Source organism: Suncus etruscus, chromosome 18 (assembly GCF_024139225.1).
Source record: "Suncus etruscus isolate mSunEtr1 chromosome 18, mSunEtr1.pri.cur, whole genome shotgun sequence".
NCBI lineage: Eukaryota > Metazoa > Chordata > Mammalia > Eulipotyphla > Soricidae > Suncus > Suncus etruscus.
In genome coordinates, this window is record NC_064865.1 from 37,694,442 (window position 1) to 37,713,165 (window position 18,724).

The following is an 18,724-nucleotide window of genomic DNA, read 5'->3' on the forward strand; positions in this document are numbered from 1 at the left end:
GCATGCAAGTCAAGTACTTTATCCAACCTACTATCTCTGGCCCCCATTTTTGGTGCTGAGGGCAGGAAAGGGACTATTTTAATTTGGTGCTGGGGGCTGCTCCTGGGAGCCTTGCGGTGCCAGAGATCAAACCCTGGACTCCTACATGCACAGCACATGCTCAGCCCGTGGAGCTCTCTCTGGCCTCTCTTCTGGCCCCCAGAAGTTCTATCTTATAGAGAAAGAACAAGGAAGCACGTTTGTTTATTTGCTTTTTTATATTTAGGGGCTGCATCTGGCTCTGTGCTCAGGGTGAACCCTGGTGGTACTGGGGACCATTTGTGGTGCTGGGGATGGAACTAGGGACAGCTGCAGGCAAGGCCAGCTCCTTAACCTTGGTGCTATCTTTCTGGCTCCAATCTGCAAATGTGCCTGAAAGTTGTAAGGGTCAACCTGGCCTTATCTTGGGCTTTGTAGGGAAGGACAGGTGAACTGAGGAATGGTCCCTACCCAGAAGAACTACTGGGTTTGCACATCAATTTTTTTTTTGGGGGGGGTTCACACCTGGCAGCACTCAGGGGTTACTCCTGGCTCTCTGCTCAGAAATCGCTCCTGGCAGGCTCAGGGGACCATATGGGATGCCGGGATTCAAACCACTGTCCTTCTGCATGCAAGACAAATGCTCTACTTCCATGCTATCACTTAGGCCCTGCCCATCAAATTTAGCTCCTTTTGGTTTGGGTCTGACTCAGGCCCCCTTCATTGTGACAGGCAAGAGGGTTGGTTAGAATCTTTGGGGGAAATATTTGGTACCTTCCTCCGATCTAATATTTCTAATTTCTTTTTTTTAATATTTCTAATTTCTAAGTTTTTCTTCTAGAACTTTTTCCATTTTATTTTTTTAAAATTTTACCTGCCATTACTCATGACTCTGTGCTCAGGGTTCATTTCTGGTGGTGCTAGGGGGATTTTATGGGGTACCAGGGATGGAACCTAGGTCAGCCAGACAAGGCCAGCACCTTCCCTGTGGTGCTACTGTTCCAGCTCAGTTTTCCTCTAGAATTTTTCCAAACTATTTTTCCCTGTAGCCCAGAGACTATATCCCACACCACTACTGGGACAGATTTCCTCTATGTTACCCTAATGACATGTGTTGCATGCTGATCTTTTTCTAATTAATTCTGAGGTTTTTTCAGTGTTGGCTTGCAACTATTAGTCTCTTTTATGACCCACTAATAGGTCTCAGTGCAGAGTTTGAACAACAGCTGCCCTGGAGACATATGTGCTTACAGGGAGACAAGGATATTGACTGCAACACTGGGTGACAGCTAAAGCCCAGAGAGTACGTCAGTGGGCGCCAACAACATGGATGGACAAGTTGTGACATGGGCAGAAAGTGGGCCATTACCTCATGGCTGAATGTATAGTTCTTAATGTATACACAGGAAAATGGCATTTGTATAAAATGTAAAAGCCTTCAGAGAGAGAGAGAGAGAGAGAGAGAGAGAGAGAGAGAGAGAGAGAGAGAGAGAGAGAGAGCACTGTGCAGCCATGTGAGAAACCAACATCTAAATGGGCAAAAACAAAATCTGGGGACCTAAGAGATAGGGATAGGGTGCTTGCTTTGTTCTAACCTGACTTTGATTCACAGAAGTACATATATGATCCCTGAGAGCAGAGCCCTGAGCATGTCTGGATGTGACCCAAAAACAATGGGGCTGGAGCAATAGCACAGTGGTTAGGGCATGTGCCTTGGTTCCTGGCATCCCCTGAGCCTACCAGGAGTAATTTCTGAATGCAGAGCCAGGAATAACCCCTGAGCACTGCCTGGTGCGCAAAAACAAAAACAAAAACAAAAGAAAAAAGAAAAAGAGGAGAGGAGAGAGAGAGTAAGGTAGGAGAGAGGAAAAGAAAGGAAAAAAGGAAGGGAAGGAGAGAATGAAGGGAGGAAGGAGAGAAGGAATGCAAGATGAAAAAATAAAAAAGAAAGATGGGCTGGAGAGAGAGTAAAACAGGTAAAATAATTTGCCTCGTGTTCAACTACACCCAGGTTTGACCTCCAACATCCTATATGATCTAATTCCAGCCAAGATATATTCCTGTATACAGAACCAGGAGTAAACCTAGAACATTGTCTGGTGAAGCCCCTTCCCAAAACAAAAAGAAAAAAGAAAAAAGAAAGGAAGAGAAAAGGAAAGAAGAAAGGAAGAAAAAAAGAAAAGGGAAAAGGAAGGGTGCAGTGGAGAAAGCAGGTAGGCCACTTACCTTGTATGCAGCTGAAACATGTTCATCCTTGGCATTCCATATGGTCCCCTGAGCACTACTGGGTGTGGAGAAAGAAAGGAAGACAGGGGGCCAGCGAGGTGGCGCTAGAGGTAAGGTGTTTGCCTTGCAAGCGCTAGCCAAGGAATGACCGAGGTTGGATCCCCTGGCATCCCATATGATCCCCCCAAGCCAGGGGCAATTTCTGAGCACTTAGCCAGGAGTAATCCCTGAGCATCAAACAGGTGTGGCCCGAAACCCCCCCCCCCCCCAAAAAAAAAGAAAAGAAAAGAAAGGAAGACAGGAAGAAAGAAAAGATGGAAGGAAGAAAATAAGCAAGCAAGTAAGCTAGGATCCCATCAGGATCCTGGCCATCTCTGCAGAGGTTGGCAATATAGCTGGAAGGAGTGCAAAGAAACTTTGATGGGAGAGTGGAAGTCTAGTTCTTAAGTGATTTGTGGGAATGAAGAAATAGCTCAAAGATCTGGAGAGCAACTTTTTGAATGGAGAGACTCCAAGTTCCATCTTTGACACAGCATGGCTGCCTGGCACTGCCCTGCAGGAGCACTGCCACACTGCAGAACAGAACACTGACCCTCCAGGACAGCACAATCAGGTGGAATGGCAAAGGGTCAGGAGGAACCCTGTACCATGGAGTCTGGGTGAGGAACGTTCCCCAAATATTGGTACCAAATTTTGCAAAATCTGGTGAGTTGACAAAGCTGAAGGGGAGAGTCAAGACATTCACTGTATTGTCAATAGAATATATACTTTTTTAAATATTTTTTTTTTTTTTTTTTTTTGGTTTTTGGGCCACACCCGGCGGTGCTCAGGGGTTACTCCTGGCTGTCTGCTCAGAAATAGCTCCTGGCAGGCACGGGGGACCATATGGGACACCGGGATTCGAACCAACCACCTTTGGTCCTGGATCGGCTGCTTGCAAGACAAACGCCGCTGTGCTATCTCTCCGGGCCCTAAATATTCTTATATCTGAAGTATCTCATAATAAAGCTGTAGACAGAGGTCGGTTGTTGAGCTATTATTAAATTTGCTTATGTGAAGCTGAGTTTGATTCTGGCACAGCAAAAGCAACATAAAACAAGCAAAATAATGCAAACGTTTCAGAGCCAGATACCAGCACAGCTCTGGCACACCGTGACTTCTAAAAGCCACTAATGCTGTTGCAGGGGTTGGTGCGGATGGCTCCACAAAGGACTTGGAGAGAGCTGTGGGTCAGCTTGGGCCTGCGCTTCCGGGGCTGCATTTGCCTGGCAGCTGCTGTGTGACCTTGAGATGTTTAAGCGGCTTCTCTGGGCTTCAATCATCTCTTTCTGCTCTTTTGGCAAAGTAATCCGGATGACGTCTTTCCTAGTGTGCGACCTATTTGGTTCCTTTCAAAAGGCAATTTTGTGGCGCACAATCGGTGTTAAGGAAACAAAATGCAACAAAGCCCTGGAATAGAACAGAAAATAGCAATGCTGCAACAGGTCAGAAGGGTAAAGTATTGTTTGGTGAAAGTATTGTTCACTTATTTAGAGGTGAAGGTGTGGACATGGGGCAGGGTGGGGAGTGAGGGGGGTGGGAGATGGAAAATTTGTTCCTGGGGGTGCTGGTGGGAAAATGGAACTGGAGATGTGTTGTCTCCGCAGTACTAAAGTGGGGTGCAAGGGGGGTTCTCTTCACTTCCGCACCTCCACCCCCCCAGCAGCTGTTTCTTCGCTGCCGCCTCTCCCTTCTCTCCTTCCTGCTTTATGGAGTGCCCTCCTCCCTCGGACAGGCGCACCCCCATTTCTAGGAGGGCGGGATGAGAGAATGTGATTGCATGGGGCTGGCACTAGCGCCCCATCCCAGGTAGTTCACACGGAAGGACCTGGATGCAAATTCCCAGCCTCCGGGAGCGGAATTGAAAGTCAGTGAGAAAGGGGCATGACCTGGAACGCCTGGAGGGGACCCGCAGCAGGGCAAGTGGTGTGTGTGTGTGTGTGTGTGTGTGTGTGTGTGTGTGTGTGTGTGTGTGTGTGTATGTGTGTGTGTGTGTCCAAGGGTCTCCGTGGCACAATTCATTAGTGAAGGTAGCTCAACCCCGAGTCTCCCCATCGTCCTTTTTAAAATAAAAGACCAGGGGCCGGAGAGATAGCATGGAGGTAAGGCGTTTGCCTTTCATGCAGGAGGTCATCGATTCAAATCCCGGCGCCCCATATGGTCCCCTGTGCCTGCCAGGAGCAATTTCTGAGCCTGGAGCCAGAAATAACCCCTGAGCACTGCCGGGTGTGACCCAAAAACCACACACACACACAAAAAAATAATAAAATAAAATAAAATAAAATAAAATAAAATAAAATAAAAGACCAGACAGTCTTATGAACATTGCGTGGCAAACCCAAAGTCAACGACAACAGAATGGATACCCGGGGCCCGGAGAGATAGCACAGCAGCGTTTGCCTTGCAAGCAGCCCATCCAGGACCAAAGGTGGTTGGTTCGAATCCCGGTGTCCCATATGGTCCCCCGTGCCTGCCAGGAGCTATTTCTGAGCAGACAGCCAGGAGTAACCCCTGAGCACCGCCGGGTGTGGCCCAAAAACAAAAAACAAAACAAAACAACAAAACAAAAAACCCAATCTAGTACAAGCTGTACAAGGGGAACCAGTTACACTAGCATTCTGGAGGGGGGTTGGTCAAGGAGAAAGATATGGGATGCAAGCTGGGAACAAGGGGTGGAGGGAGGACAACAGTGGTGGTGGGATTACCCCTCATTTATTGTCACGATGTACCTGAAATATCACTGTGAAAGATTTGTAAGTCACTTTGGGCCCAATAAAAATAAAAAAAAAAATAAAAGAAGGAAAGGAGCCAAGAGTTTTGGAGCCGACTCCTGGAAAGGGAGCGGCTGAACTGATTTGGAAGTTGGATCGCTTTGCGCACTGGAATGCGGAGAGAAAACACACAGGGGCGCGCACACACGTACACACAACACCGACAGAAACCACCCTTTTTTTTTTTTTTTTTTTTTTTTGCTTCATTTCCCCTCCAAGCCCGAGCTGCTTTCGAAACAACCCAAAAGGGCTTTTTCACATTGAGACAAAAAAAATACAGAAAAGGGCTTCGGTCTGCGCGCGTCTGTGCGCGCTATGGATAGGGCGCAGCTGGGCGCGCGGGGCCAGGACAGCTCTGGGCCGGCCGGGGAACCCCTCGCCAAGGATGGGTGGGCGCCCAGGGCGCAAGGCTCGGGGTGGCCTCTGCTTTGGCTCCTCCAAACCGGCTCTTCGGGGAACCGACGAGCCAGCAGATCATCCTGGGAAGCCCGAGGGCCGAGAGCCCCCTTCCAAGGCGGCCGAGCCTCCTAAGCTACTTGGGGAGTTCGGGGAGCTGGAGCCCCATCCCGGGCCACTCCGACAGCAGTGGGGCCCGGGATCCCGGGGTCCCTGCCGGAGCGTGCGGCGCGGGGCGCAGGGCGAGGGCGCACATGGGTGCAGGCGGACAGGCGGGCGGGCAGCGGCGGGGCGCGGGTTTGGGGGTGGAGGCCGGGGCGGGGTGCTGGGTCCCCGCCTCCCGGGCGGGATTTGCATGTATGCGGCGGCGGCCTCAGACTTCCTGCTCCTTCCTTCTCCGCTGCAGGTACGCGCTGGCCGGGCTGGAAGGGCGGGCAGGCGGGCGGGCAGGCGGGCACGCCGAGACGCGGGCACCTCCTTCCCCGGACGCCAGCAGCACCGGCTCCCGGGCCGTGTCACCATCCTCCTGGGGAGTCGCCGTGCCGTTAGCCCGCCCCGATCGCCCCCCGGCACCCCGCACCCGGTCCCGGGCGCACAGCCTGGCCGCGCGCCCCTGTGCGCCCTCGCAGCCCGGGACCCCGGAGGGCCGCAGCCATGAGCGAGATGTCCAGCTTCCTCCACATCGGGGACATCGTCTCCCTGTACGCCGAGGGCTCAGTCAATGGCTTCATCAGCACTTTGGGGTGAGTGAGCCGGGCACTCAGGGCTGGAGTGGGGCGCGTGCATGGAGAGGAACAGAGTCGCCCCCAGAGCCCCGACGGAGGATCTGGGCATCCCCAGCAATCCAGGAGCTTGGGCACGGCTCGCCTGGGATCCTTGGAGAAAGGAAATGAGTGTTTGCTCAGGTAGGAGTTAGTTGGGCGCCCCGCGGGCGCTGGCACAGGCATTAGCACAGGGCACTCCCCTCCGCGAAGCCTGCGCCCCAGTTCTAAAGAAGGGGCGGAGAGGCTGAGACTTCCTCCGCAGGTGGTCCTGGGCGGGGCAGGTGGGTGCCAGGGGTTCGCGCTGGAGAAAGGCATCTGGGCCTAGATGGGGCGGCTCAGCGGTGGGTAGAGTTGGCGGTGAGCTAGCCCAGTTAGGAAAAGAGTTAGGGACCCGGAGACCCCTTGAAGAGATCCTTCCTTTTTTCTGCTCCATTTCTCCTCCCTCCTCCAGCCTCCTCCTCTAAGAACTGTCTTTGCAGCCCTGCCTTCGAGGCGGCCCAGGTCCCTGACCGGCTGGACCCCTTCTCCTGCCTGTCTCCTCCTTCTCCTGCCGGACCCCCCCTTCTCCCTGCCTCGCCCTGTCATTTCCTGCACAGTTCATCTGGCGCCCCAGGATCCCTGGCTCCAGGATCTCTGGAGCACTTCACAAACATTAATTAATTCTAACCACCTCCCAGGGTCCAGGCTGGAATCGTCTCTCATCTCTGGAGTGGACTCAGGGCCGGGAAGGAGTTAGGAGAAGAGAGAGGGTTTGGGCCAGTGAGATGGCTCAATTGGAACAGTGCCTGTTGCATGTGTCGGGCTGGGGTTCGATCCTCAGGACTGCATGGTCCCCTGAGCACTCGAGAGTAGTCCTTGAGCACCACCGGGTGTGGCCCCAAAACCAGAGAGAGACAGACAGACACGCAAAATGGGGTTATCTTCGCAGGAGCAGTTGGGTTAGTTGCGAGGAGTGGGGGCAGAGCGGTTTCTCCAATGGTTTCTCTACTTCCAGCCAGGCCCTTGGGCAGGGCTGATATCTCTGCCCCATTTTCAGTCTGGGGATCTGAGTCGTCTCATCTCATCCCCCGCACCACACCCAGCCCTAAATCACCCTCCTTTGCTGACCCTCGATGGGGTGCCAGCCAGCCAGCCAGCCAGCCAGCAGGTGTGTCCTCTCAGGGGGCCCTGGAGGAGGGCCTGGCACCCTCCGCCCAGCTGTGCCCAGGATGTGGGAGTCACCTGGCTCCTTGGCGTCTCCCGCAGTGGTTGCTGAGAATCAAGCTGTGCCTCTGTTGGGAAGGGAACCCCACAAGGCCCAGTAGGCTTGGCCCTGCCAGCTGGGGATTCTGCTGGGGAAATCCAGCATTTTCCACCTGTCTTATCTCTCACCCTCCAGGCTTGCCTTTGACTGGTGGAATCCCAGGGCTAGATCTCAGCCAGATTTGACTGCCTTGCTCTGTTCCCCACTGGAGGGGCCTACATCACACCTGACTTCCTGCTACAGAGGAGGGAGGGAAGAAGGGAGGGAGAGAGAGAGAGAAAGAGAGAGTTGAGAGAAACAGAGAAAGAGAGAGACAGACGCAGAAGAGAGAGAGGGAGAGGGAAGGAAGGAAGGAAGGAAGGAAGGAAGGAAGGAAGGAAGGAAGGAAGGAAGGAAGGAAGGAAGGAAGGAAGGAAGGAGTAGGTCTATTTATTCCTCTCATCAGAGATGGCCCCTAGGCCCACAGCAGACACCTCTGATAACCCAGGAAGGAGAAATTGAGGGGTCTGGGGACACCTCGAAGGCATATGGCAAAGTCTGTCTCCTAGAGTCAGAACAGTATCAGCATAGGGACTTTGGGGAAACGATTGCTGCTGAACACAGTGGGAGGAATCAGGCCAATGCATCTTATCTTGTTCTACCCTGGGAGCTACTCATTTCTCACTACTTTCTGTCACCCTCCTCTCCCTCCTTCCTGCCCTGTCCCTTCTGCTCTGGAAAGTTCCTTTTGCTGGTACAGGAGCTGGTGGGTGGAAAGCCCCTTTACCCGAGGCACCCTTTCCCTGACAGACATCTCCAGAAACCCCTGCGTGCCCACTGGGCACCCTTATGCACCCATGAACTGGCCCACTATTTTTCCCTGCTGTGCTGCCTGAGATGGAATACAGGGATTGATGCATGAGAAAGATGTGCTGTGCTGCGGAGCCACCTCTCTGAACCCCTATCTCATTTTTTTTTGGGGTGCCACACTCAGTTGTGCTCAGGGCTTGCTCCTGGTTCTGTGCTCTGGGGCCACTCCTGGTGGGGCTTAGAAAATGCAGTTCTGAGGTGTTAAGCACAGGTTGGCTGCATGCACAGAAATCATCTTTATCTGCTGTGCCACCGCGAAGGCCCTTCCACTTCATTTTTGTCACTTCCCTGAGCCGGGCACCCCACATTCCTCCTGTTCCTGGAACCTACCCCGACTCCCCCTCTGTACCTTTGTTCCTGCGTCACCCCACCCTGCAGCTTCCACCTGGGTAAATTCGACCCACCCTCCAGGGTTGAGGTGAAGTGTCTTTGCCCTCTGTGCCAGCTTCACCTCCCACCCTGCAGCGTTAACCCCTTTTCCTCCGTGCTTTGGCCCTGCCTGCTCTGTGCAGACTCCTCGCTGGGGTTAACGGTTGATTTATAGCAGGAGGCTTCTCTGTGGGGCCATCTCCTGCCAGGCAGGGTGCCAGGATTCACTAATTAATTACACCCTTCAGCCATTCAGCGTGTCCACAGGCTCTGTCCTCCTTCTGGGGCCTCCAAGGTGAGGCCCTGTGCAGCTGTGCTACTGTCCTGCCTAGAACTCTGAGTCCAGGAAAGATTTCTGAGCCCTGGGAGGGACCGGTCCTCACTCTCTAGTTCTGTAGCAGCGGCCCTGAGATTTGTCAGATGCACAAAGTTTGGGGCTGGAGAGATACGACAGTGGGTAGGGAGTTTGCTTGTGTTTTTATCCTGTACATCCATCCCATGTGGCCCCTGAGCACCCGAGCCAGGAGTAAGCTCTGAGTATTGGCAGGTGGGTGAAATAAAACCAAAACCAAAACCAAACCCAACCAAACCAAATAGACATGCAGTGTCCTGGAGGCCTGGGACCAGGATATGTATGGCTGCCATGGGCTTGGTGCAGTCCAGGCCTGGATTCAACCTACAGTCTGCTGCTCAGTTTGGGAGTGCTGCTGGGTGTGGCTTCAAAACAAAACAAAGTAAAACAAAACCAATAAAGAAATGCAGCATCGGCCCAGAGAGATAGCACAGCGGCGTTTGCCTTGCAAGCAGCTGATCCAGGACCAGGGGTGGTTGGTTCGAATCCCGGTGTTCCATATGGTCCCAGTGCCTGCCAGGAGCTATTTCTGAGCAGACAGCCAGTAGTAACCCCTGAGCAATGCCGGGTGTGGCCCAAAAACGAATAAAAAAACATGCAGCATCCTGAGCCCCATGAACCCTTCTGGGTGAGAAGCTACTTCTGTCCCCAGGGGATCTGGGCCCTGTGAAGTATGAGAGGCATTATGGTGTCCCCACTCTCTGCTCATCCTTCTGGAATCTTCCTCCTGCCGCCTCAACTCTAATCCCCTGTTTTCTTCACCCAAGCTAGTGGTGCCTCTGTCCCAGAACCCCAGAGGCTGATCGTCCTGGGAGGGGAGGGGAGGGTGGGAGTGTTGGCATCCAGCAGGCAACCTGCCAGGGCCAGATGCATTGAATTGGGGGAGACTGGGTGGACAGGGCATGAAGGAGCTGACTCTCCTGAGAAGAATTGGGGTGGGGGGGCAGCAGAGAGGGAGTCTGGGGAGCCTTCAACTTCCAGCCCTGCTCTGCAGCAGGGGCCAACCAGGGGCTAATTACAGCTCCTGGGGACGGTTGTACATTAACTCTGGGCTGGGAAGCCGAGGCAGGACTGGGGGAGTGGAGCCCACAGCAGGTCGAGACCTCGCTGGGCAGGGAGAGCAGGCCCACGCCTGTTCTTGGCAGGGCAGCTGGCTGGGGCCCCTTGCTCTGCCCAGTCCCTCACTCCTCACCCCTCACACCTCACCCTGGTGGGAGGCAGCAGTGTTCAGGCTGGAGCCACTGAGCAGGTGAAACATTTCATGATGTCCTCGGGTGAGAATGGACATGGATGCTGAGTGTTGCCAGGGAGGGGTCCCCAGTTCTTTATACCAGGATCTCTGCAGAACTTTGGCTGCAGGGGTTTCAGGTGCAGTAGATGCCACTGCCCGCCCATGCTGGGCCAGCCCAGGCTCCAGTAGGGCCTGTTTGGGGCTTTCATGCCCACCACCATACAGACTGTCCACTTGCCAGGAGGTGGGCATGAAGGTCAGGACCTGGGAAATGTATAGTAAGAGAAAGCTTCAGTTGCCCAGGTGATCCTTGGGCCTCCAGCCTTGTCACCATCTCACTGCAGGGCTTCAGCAAGGGTAGCCCTGCCTGGAGCCTGGAAGACTTTGCCAAGCTCGGTTTGCATCTGAGAATGGGGGTGTGAAGGAGCTTCCACTCCCCAGCTGTCACCTCACCCCAAGTGGATTGATATTTTGAGGGCTGGAGGCCAAGGGCAGCTTATGATCAGGTTCTTGGTGACTTGCATGCACTCCTGAAGTTGGCACTGTGGATGGTGGGACCTCCCTGGGACCCTGCCAGCCCTGAGTCTCTTGGCAGCCGTTCATGAAGTAATTCAAACGCATCTTGTCTCTGTGCTGGGCACCATGTGAGTGACTGAAGAATTAGGGACGATCAAGGCAGAGTTCTAGCCAGTGGGGTGCTGAGACTGGCCCATTGGGCTGCAGGGTTTGCTCTGCCCCAGCAGCCCGCATTCCCCAGCTGCTGCAGACCTGCCTTTGGCTTTCTTTTCACTGTGATTTCACTGGAATGAAGAATGAGATGCTGGATGGGCTCCTGCCCACTTTGGCAAGACCAGTTTCTGCAGCTCAGGGATTTGGGAAAAAAATATATATATATATTTGATTATATATATATATATATATATATATAATCAAATTAAAAGCTAAAGCATGTTCTTTGGAGAAAACTGGAAAAACTCAAAGCCTTAACATTAGTACTGCTGGGACTTACAGTCACATTCTATATCTGGCATAGCTATATATGCCTTTTACATACACAGATAAACATTTACAAACGCTGGCATACAGCACATATGGCCTGTTATTTTTCCCCCTGGGGGGGGGCTATCTTAAGCAGGTTGCCCCCTGCCCACGCACCATTATTAAAGGGCCTTGCAGCTCTGGATGTGAGGGCTGCTGAGTTGCCGAAACTGACCTCCTATTGGCATTTGGATTGTTTCTAAATGTCCTGCCCTTCTGTGCAGTCTGCGCTGCCCACACATGCCCAAGGCCTCCTCGGTTATCTTCAGGATAGAGTGATAGTACAGTGGGTAGGGCACTCTACTTGCACGCAGCTGACCTGGGTTCCGTCCCCAGCATCCCATCCGGGGTCCCCTGAGCCCCACCAGGAGTGATTGCTGAGCTCAGAGCCAGGGGTAACTAATCCCTGAGTACCACCAGGTGTATCCCCCCCAAAAGCAAAATAAATAGGCAGGGAGGGAGGGACATGAACTTTTTGGAGGGTGTGGAGTTTTCAAGCCCTATCCAGGGGGTTGGTGCTACTGTGTTGGGTGCTCAGGGACCCAGTTTGGTGCTGAGGATTAAACTGGGTCAGCCACAGGCAAGGCCAGTACTTTGACTTCTGCAAATCTTCCTCCACATCTCCCCAGCATTCTTTCCCTCCCAGATTCTCCTCTAGCTCTGCTAGTTTCTCTAATGGTGGAGGCAGTGAGGATGGAGACCATGTGCCCTTGGTATGGAGCAGCAGTGGGTGGGGTGGTTAGCTGGCCCCTTCAGGTCAGAGTTTTGAGAATGTGGGCATTGGGAGTGGCAGTTGTGACAGGGGAGCAGAGGTGACTGTGCGGCCTTCTGAAGACTGACTCAGACCCTAGTTTCCACTGTGGGGTCCTCTCTGGTGCCCACTTGCTCACATGCTGCCCTGCCCCACATTCCTAGCCCCATGTCCCCGCCCGACTTGCCCTAGTGAGGTTGTGGGGTGGGTCAGGCTGGGGTGGGGTGCTGGGCTTTAGGGTGGGGCCCTACAGCTTTTTGCTGCCAGCTTCAGGGAGGTTCCTGATTTCAGCCCCAAGCACAGGACTGGAGTCCCCACAGTGTACTTCACTTTGGTGGGGGGGGGGGGAGCTAGGCTAGGGCCTCAAGCATGGAAATAGGGACTGGGAAGTTGGGGCCCCCAAGAGCAGAGCTCTGCCCATTCTGGGTCTCTGGATGTTGGCACTGCCTTCCTAGGTGCCGGCCGGGTGACACCAGGGCTCTCAGCACTGGTCCCTGCAGTCGAGTTTCCTGCAGAGGAACCTCTGGCCCCAGGTGTTTACACCAGTGCCTGGGCACAGAGAAGGGGCTGTGGGACCCAGGGTGTGGGGATGGCACCACAGAGGGCATCCTGTGGGACCAGGCTCAGGGAGCCTGCAGGGCACAGCGACCCAGTCACAGGTGCCTATGGAGGAGGGACAGCAGGTGGCCAGAGCCAAAGGAGACAGCAAACAGCAACCTCAGCCTGGGGAGGTGGCAGGTGTGGGCAGACACAAGTATATTTGCTTGACAAATCTCTTCCCACTGCACACACAGCCAGCACAAGAGCTGACAGGGTGATGGGCTAGAGAGTTCTATAAGTTCTGTAAGTGATGGACAGGAATGAGAAACTGAGGGCTAAGACAGTGGTTCTCAAATAGTGGGTCACGCCCCCCAAGGGGGAATTGAAGCTCCGTAAAGGGGGCACATTTGACTTCGGCAAACACTGTCATAACAAGCTAAGCCCCGTGTTTATGTTTCTGTATGTCTCTGGAGCTGAGAGTTGCTATGTCCTGCTTCAGACCCCGCTTCAAAAAGCTATGCATTGCAAAACGTGCTCATTGGAGCCATTAATCCAGACATCACCTCTGATAAAAAAATTAACTCAAATTATTTTATATATTTTTGTTTTGCAGGTTAACATTTTTTTAAATATACTATTTACAGTCGCGCGGGGGGCACAGAAAATGTTTTCTTCTTCCTAGGGGGGCATGACAGAAAATAATTGAGAAGCACTGGGCTAAGAGGATGTCCCAGGCTCAGGATGCAACCCCTAGGTAGAGCACTTAGTTTGCATACGTGAGGCCCTGGTTTTGAGTCTCAGAATCCCCTTCCCCGTTAAAAAACTAATAAAAGTTTCCTAGGAGCCGGACTGATAGAAGGGCAAAGAGACCTTCACATGGCCAAGGGGTTTGAGCCCTGACATTGCAGTATAGACCTGTAAGTACTGCCAGGACTGGTGTTCCTTGAGTGCAGAGCCAGGTGTAAAAATTGAGCACCGTTGGATATGCCCCTTCCCACCAAAAAAAAAAAAAGAGTGGGTTATGGTGGTGGTGGCAGCTTCGACTTTACATAACAAGGCTGGCAATTATGGTGCCTACCAGTGCTGTCACTGTCCTCCTTCCCAGTCTAAGGCACACTGTAGGAGAAGCAGATGGTCATTCCGAGCAAGGCTGTCATCTAGACATCCTCTTTGCTCAGGAGTGATGCCTGGTGGTGCTTAGGGATCAGATATGATGAGAGGGATTCGAACTGTGGTCCATGGGAAGCAACCTCTGAACAGTCTCAGGCCCCTTCATCTGATTTAAAAAAATTTTTAGCCATGGGGCCGGAGAGATAGCATGGAGGTAAGGTGTATGCCTTGCATGCAACATGTCGGTGGTTCAAATCCCGGCATCCCATAGGGTCCCCCGAGCCTGCCAGGAGCAATTTCTGAGCGTAGACACAGGGGTCCTCAAACTTTTTAAACAGGGGGCCAGTTCACTGTCCCTCAGACCATTGGAGGGTCTGACTATAGTAAAAACAAAACTTATGAACGAATTCTTATGCACACTGCATATATCTTATTTTGCAATGAAGAAACAAAACAGATACAAATACAATATGTGGCCCGCGGGCCATAGTTTGAGGACCACTGGTAGAGCCAGGAGGAACTCCTGAGCACTGCCAGGTGTGACCCCCCAAAAAACAAAAAACAAAAATGTTTAGCCACACGCTCATCAGGGTTCAAAAGCTTACTCCCGGATCTGTGCTCAGGGATCACCCTTGAAAGTACTTTGGGCTCATATACAGGGCAGGGGATGGAGGGAGGTGGGTAGCAAGACAGGCAAGAGTCTTACCCTATTTTAGCTCTCCAGCCCGCCATCTGATTATTTTGTTTGTTTTGGGGCCACATATGGCAGTGTTGAGGACTTGTCCATGGTTCTAATTTCTGGCAAGGTCTGGGGGACCATATAGGGTGGCCGGAATTAAACCCAGGTTGGACATATGCAAGCAAGCGTCCTAGCCACTCTCCTATTGCTCTGTCTCTCCCTCTCATTCTTTTTTTGGTTGCTTGCTTGCTTGTTTGGGTGTTTTGGACCACAACCAGTGGTGCTCAGGGGTTACTCCTTGCTTTGTGCTCAAAAATCGCTCCTGGCAGGCACGGTGGGAACATACGGGATGCCGGTGGGATTCGAACCACCATCGGTCCTGGGTCGACCACTTGCAAGGCAAAAGCCTACCGCTGTGCTATCTCTCCGGCTCCTCCCTTTGATTCTTATGTCTCGTCCTTCTTCTTTTATGGGGGGAGGGCACACCTGGAAGCACTCAGGGATTACTCCTGGCTCTGCACTCCAGAATCACTCCTGGTGGTGCTCAAATGGGATGCTTGAACCCAGGTTATCTGCATATAAGGCAGATGCCCTTCCCACGGTGCTCTCTCTATCTCTGGCCCAGGATGAATCACTCTGCAGTAGTCAGGACTGCTTTGCTGCTGTTTCCCAGAAAGCTCTGCGGTGTCAGGTACCGTGTCAGGCCACGCTGGTTGAGAGCCCAGTTCTCAGTTAATGAGGGCAGGAGGGGCCTGTGTCTGGCCAGGCCGGTGTGTGCGGCGAGGCTGGCTGCCGCCTGTTCTCTCTCTCAGCACTCCTTCTCTGTCCAGGGCCTTATCCTCCTTTCCCTGGCGTGTGTTCAACAAGCAGCACACTGCAGGTACAACATTCAGACTGTCCCGGTTCTGAGGCAGAAATGCAGGCCCGTGTGCAGGCAGGTCCCCCAGGCTTACTTGGGATCTTTGGGATTTTTTGTTTTGTTTTGTTTTTGGATTTTTGGGACACACCTGGCAATGTTCAGGAGTTACTCCTGGTTTTGCACTCAGGACTTACTCCTGGTAAGCTTGGAGAGGGAGGCATATGGGCTACTGAGGATAGAATCCACATACAAAACATATGCTCCAGCTACTGAGATTTTGCTCTCAGGCCCCTCCCTGGGTTTTCTGTTTTAGTGTTTGTTTTAGAACCACACCTGGTGATGCTCAGGGGATACTTCTGACTCTGCTCTCAGGAATAGCTCCTGGTGCACTGTACTCAGGTGGGCTGTGTGCAAGGCAGGCAAGCGCCTTCCCTGCTATGCTAAGGTGCTGGTTCCTCTGGACTTTTATTTCTATGGGGCTGAGTTTAGTTATGTATGTGGCTTCTTCATTCCTCACTGAAGATGCTCTCAGTCTCTGAGTCTGCCTTGCCAGAGTTGAAGTTCTCTGATGGGTGGATCATGCTGGTGTGTGTGTGTGTGTGTGTGTGTGTGTGTGTGTGTGTGTGTGTGTGTGTGTGTGTGTGTGTGTGGTCTATCTGTCCATCCCTAGCAGGACTGGGGAAATTTCTCTTGATGGGGCTAGCAGATCCAGACCATACATGCCTTGCTAGGGAGAAACCTCATGCACGAAGAGCCAGTTCTCAGTCCTTTGAGCCCTTTTTTGGGCCACAAACCATAGGGTTTTAATTCTATTTTCGTTGTTTTGGGCCACACACCAGGCAGTTCAGAGCTTATTCTGTTCTGTTTATGTGCTCAGTGTTCAGAGATCAAAGCTGGGTCAGCTGTATGCAAGGCAAGCTCCTAACCCCTGGACCAGCTCTCCAGCTTATTGCCACACTGGATTTAAAATTCCATATATCGTGGCCAGAGAGGTAGCACAGCTGTAGGGCATTTGTCTTGCATGAGGAACCCAGTTCGATTCCCAGCATCCCTTGTGGTTTCCCCAGCCTGCCAGGGGCGATTTCTGAGCGCAGAGCCAGGAGTAACCCTTGAGCATTGCTGGATGTGGCCCCCAAACCAATCAATCAATCAATAAAGTTTATAATTAATAAATAAAATTCCATATACTCTGCCCCTCAGGTGGTGCAGGATGCATCTCTGCTAAAGAAAGGTTAGAGGTGAAATAATGTTCATAGGGATGCAGAACTGAATTTCTTTCCTGTCTTGGACCAGGCACCTCAAGGGACTCCCAGACCTCTCCTCCTCTAGCCCCCCAATGTGTGAGGCGCCTGTGTTGCCTGTTTTGGGTGTGACCGTCCTTGGGTCTGGCCTAGATCTGAGGGGTGGTGGCTGGTGCCTGGGGCTAGGCATCAGGTGTCAGGGCACCTGGGGTGTGGAACTGGCTGTGTGCCCTGAACACCTTTCTCCCTTCCCTGCCTCAGTTTCCAAGCAATATTGGGAAGGCGCTGTCCAGGGTCCCCCAGCACTTCTGCTGCCTGTGGCACTTGCTCCTGTGACTCCAGAGACTTGTGGGTCCCACTTCTCCATCTTCCGCTTCCTTATCTAATCTTGCTTTGTTGGGCTGTGCCGACCCACCCACAGCCTTTTCCAGGGCTTTCCTCAGAATCTCAAAGTCCACCTGGGCAGGACGGGGCCACCCAGGTCCCAGAATTCATCTGTGTCTCCTTCCATCAGACTTGGGTGCAGTCCCCAATAGCCTTTTAGGCACATGAGCCTCCACATCTTTCTAGTGCAGAGCTGTCAGGTCAGCTCCTCCTGAGGTCCTGGACAGCCCCGTCTTCTCTGCCTGCCTGCTTAGCTGATGCCCTGCTGGGCCCTGGCTGGTCTTATACCTGCCAGTGATGGATGGCTCATAGAGGGGTGTGGGGCTCTCAGTGTTACTTCCAACTATCCCCTGGGCTGGTGGGAGTTGGTGGATGCACAGATGTAGGACAGGACTCTCCTCTTCAGGGTGTTCAGAGTGTAGCAAGTGAAAGTTTTCTGTGTGTCGAACCACACCCAGCACATAGCCAACATCCATGCAGAAAGTTTTTATTGAACCTATATATATACACCTAGGTGTATATGGGCCATCAGCTGACCAACTGTGTGTCCTGGCTGGCCCCTTGACAGGGGGTAGAATGGAAGGTGGTACTGGACATAAAAGTAACTATGAATGTAAGTGTGCCCCAAGCATTGGGGGGGGTCCTGCCCCCCCCCCTCTCTGTTTTTGGGCCACATCCGGTGATGCTCAGGGGTTACTCCTGGCTATGCGCTCAGAAATTGCTCCTGTCTTAGGGGACCATATGGGACACCGGGGGATCGAATCACAGTCCATCCTAGATTAGCGCATGCAAGGCAAACACCCCACAGTTTGCACCACTGTTTCGTTCCAGCCCCTTTTCTTATGTGATCCTGACTGGGAGCCTCTGATGGCTGTTGTTATGGATGGGCCCAAGCAGGTCTTGAAAATGGCGTGGTGCTTTTGTGCATGCAAAAGTCTGGAAATGGGACAGTTACCTTGGTGGATTAGCAGAAGAGCCCTTCCTAGATCCAGCTGCCAGGGGGCTGGGGACAAAGAGGAGAAAGAAGCCTAGCAGCCACTGCCTTGGGGGAGCTCAGCTCTTAGTTTCTGGGCCAGGTGCACGCCCCAAGGCCGAGCCTGGCACCTGCAACTGGGCTAGTCTAATAAACACAGATGTCCCCAATGGGGGGGGACAGTCGGGTGGGGGGGTGATTGCATCAAGTGGATACCCGGGGCACTGCCCTCCCACTAGGGAAGGAAGACACGGGCACGGTAGGCACCCGTCCCCCACCCTGCACTGGCCCTCCCGCCTCCCTCAGGCAGGCCTGGCAGGGGCCCAGCGTCCCAGCAGCGCCTGGCAGTCGGAGGCAGGTCGGGGCGAGGCCGCATTAGCCACGGCTGCATGCGGGCAGCGAGTTTCACTCTGCAGCAGGGGAAGGGGCGTGTCCGGGAGGCTGTGAGCAGGGCCTTGGTACAGGGGGTGGCCAGATGGGGACTCTGGGCACTCACCACTGAACCACCCTACCCCACACTGGGATGTGTCCCTTAAAACAAGTCCAGGCCTCATTCTTTATCAAAACTTATCCTGCCATGAGCCAGGGAGATTAGCTCCAAGGGCTGGAGTGCACAGTATGCTTTGCCTATGGGGGTCCCCCGTTGCATGATTCCCTGACATTCAGTCCTTCAGCCCTTCAGGATGTGGCCCCCCCCCCCAAACCAACAAAAAACGAAAGATCTTGCCTGCCTGCCTGCCTGCCTGGTTTCGCAGCAGCTCTCAGGCCTTCTTCCTCTTCTAGCCTCAGGTCTGAGGCTGCCCATCTGATAAGGGTTTAGCAGCTTCTCTGTTAATGACTTTCTGCAACACCTTTCCCCACCTTGGTAATCCATTCTGAGGAGTTTGGGAT

The 18,724-nt window shown here is 53.1% G+C and overlaps 1 protein-coding gene across 1 annotated transcript in view; it reads left to right on the forward strand.

The window, feature by feature from the left end:
* The first annotated feature begins 6,092 nt into the window (after nt 1-6,092).
* The window catches only part of ITPR3 (inositol 1,4,5-trisphosphate receptor type 3), a 76,724-nt gene continuing 64,092 nt past the window's right edge, over nt 6,093-18,724 (forward strand). Inside the window, exon 1 of the mRNA XM_049765302.1 lies at nt 6,093-6,193. Coding sequence (XP_049621259.1) covers nt 6,105-6,193 — 89 coding nt within the window. The 5' untranslated portion in view covers nt 6,093-6,104. The remainder of the gene's footprint in view (nt 6,194-18,724) is intronic.